The sequence below is a fragment of the Papaver somniferum genome, unplaced genomic scaffold, assembly GCF_003573695.1.
Source record: "Papaver somniferum cultivar HN1 unplaced genomic scaffold, ASM357369v1 unplaced-scaffold_107, whole genome shotgun sequence".
Lineage (NCBI taxonomy): Eukaryota > Viridiplantae > Streptophyta > Magnoliopsida > Ranunculales > Papaveraceae > Papaver > Papaver somniferum.
The window spans coordinates 4,631,478-4,634,124 of NW_020619603.1; the positions used below are offsets into that span (position 1 = coordinate 4,631,478).

The window sequence follows — 2,647 nt, forward strand, 5'->3', positions numbered from 1 at the left end:
GAGTGTATACATATGTGTCAATAATTGATTCAGGGTACTGTGAACATCATACAAACTTCACCTTGTTGCCACTGAAGTTGGTGATCTTTCTTACCTTTCACCATTGCGAGAATATCATGTCTCGTCATTTTTCTCTTGGTACTAGGACATTATATAGTGTAGAAGCCGTCGGAGCTAATTTCTTCAATAGTGAACGGTCAAATATTTTTATCACTCCGGCGTGTAACGATGGTCTTATGGATTTGCTTCGTGTTAGAACAACCCTATTTTTATGGAGAATTATTGCGTCGATCACAGAAGTGTGACTATTCGAACTGGTGCTTTCATGAAGGAATATTTACACATATTTTTTAGGTTCTTCGAGTTCTCTTCGTCAATCCTAGTGCACACTGTAAAAATTATAATTTTCTTCATGACCAGAATTTGGTATATTTTCCTGGAGTTGTTGTGTACATACCAACCTTGGAAGAAAAGGTCGAGGAGGACATCTTACTTTGTCACGGTGGAAGTACACAAATTGATAAGGAGGCATGTAGAGGAGGAGATGGAACGGGACGGAATATCAGTTGTGGGAGACAGACGAGAAAAGAACCAGCGGAAGACGGAAGAAGATGACCTCAGGGAAGGTTCAGTGCACACATCCGATACGGACACCGTTGTCGAGGAGGAGATGACTCGCGAGGAGATGGAAGAGAATATCGGAGAAGAAAACATGACGTTGGACCAGCTAAGGGAGACGCTTCACCGTGAACGAGAACGGGACAGGGACTTGGTGGAACAGCAGGTGCAGTTGGTAAGGCATAATGCTAGGTTGAGGCAACAAAACCGGCAACTTAACGAAAACGTGGAGATGAATACCATAGATTCGGAAGGAAACATTGTATCTTCGGAGGAAGATGAACTACGGCGAAGGAGATATGACCACGGGGAAGATGAAGGAGGACGAAGAAGAAGACGATGAATAGATGAAGACGAAGAAAGAGACTTGAGAAGAGCACTAGAGATCTCACAATGGGAAGATGAAAGTCAGATACATGAGAAGGAACAGAGGAAAGAGGACGAACTGCAACGTCAGGCGAACCTTATTTGAGGTGGAAAGACGAGGACCAGGCGAAGGGAGGCTTAGCGTGATGAGAGGCCGTCACCATGAGGAGGATGGAGGAAACTCGAACCAATAAGTTATGAACGAGCTGAGAGACATGAGGGCTTTAATAAATAACTCACGAAGAGGTGGAAAGATACAGTTAGCAGAAGCAATAGAGGAAGCAGATAAGTCGCCATTCACCTATGAGATCATGCATGCGGTCATCCCGGAGAAATGTGTGTTACCAACACTTGCAAGCATATTCAGTGGATCGGAAAGTGCAGTGCAACACTTGAAGCAATATACCCTTTCGCTGATGCAATGGGGACGAAATGACGCAGTACTTTGTCGATATTTCCCTGCGAGCTTAACAGGGGAGGCATTATCCTGGTTTGATGGACTCCCGGAAAATTCGATATCAGCATTCAAAGATTTGCAGAGGATATTCTTGACGACGTATATAAGCAAAAACTTGTTGATACCATGGATAGAGACACTGTTCAACCTGAGGAGAAGGCCAACAGAAAGTTTGCGGGGGTTGGTCACGAGATGGAGAACAGTGTGCAGCGAGTTAGCAGGGAGATTTGATGAACGAAACTTCATCTTAGCCTTCATGAATGCTTTGATCCCAACGGACCTGTTGTACACGTATATATTCATTATTCGAAACTTGATAACGGTGAATGAGATGAGGGAATACCAGGAGGAATACATAGTGTTGGAGGAAAAGCAGAGGCAGGTCAGCGAAATGACATTGGCCCCAGCGAAAGAAGGGAATTCTAGGCTATTACCAAGCACGGTGGACGCAGTAGAGGATGAACCCAGGCGGGGAAAGGGAGAGCCTGCAGTTCTAGTCCCAATGAAGCTCATAGCCGTCTCGAGTGGAGATCAGGAGTGGATTTATCAACAAAGGTATGAGGAGTCAAAACGAAGAAATCATGAGCCATAAAGCTACAATACGGGATACCAACCTAGGAATAATCAGGGACCCAGATACGGGGAAATGAGGCCCAATGGACCAATCTTTGAAGATGTGAAACTCCCACAACTTAACACAACTTTGGAAAAAGTGTGAGAGGCAATAGTGCTGACGGAGGAAATCCCGCCCCCACCAAATTTCGGAAGAGAGCCCCCACCAGGGTCTCGAAGTCATGAATTCTGTAAGTATCATCGCTTCTATGGACAGCAAATAGGTGATTGCAGGAACGTTCGGCGAATTATACTTCACTTGATAGACCAAGGGAAACTCGCGCATTTCCTGGAGAGCTATGTGCCACCCCCGCCACCACGTGAGAATCAACCAATATAACGAATCGAGATAGACCGCGGAAAACAGAAATTAAACTGTAATTCGATATTTCACGCGGCAAAAAGCCTCCAAGACTTTCATGACAATGTTCTTAAAAGAGTACACAAGAGGGATTTCGAGGGAAATGAAATATTCAGTGTCATGACGAAAGAGCCGTTAGAGGAATGGCAGAAGAGAGAGATAACCTTCTCGGCGAAGGATGCACCCGATGGGGAAATTTCGCACACAAATCCTTTGGTCGTGACCTTGGGATT

The 2,647-nt window shown here is 45.0% G+C and overlaps 1 protein-coding gene across 1 annotated transcript; it reads left to right on the forward strand.

Moving 5' to 3' along the window:
* Positions 1-1,181: 1,181 nt before the first annotated feature.
* On the forward strand, positions 1,182-2,033 carry LOC113327917. The gene has a single exon (XM_026575031.1). The coding sequence runs from the start codon at positions 1,182-1,184 to the stop codon at positions 2,031-2,033; it is 852 nt and encodes a 283-aa protein (XP_026430816.1).
* The last annotated feature ends 614 nt before the right edge of the window (positions 2,034-2,647 follow it).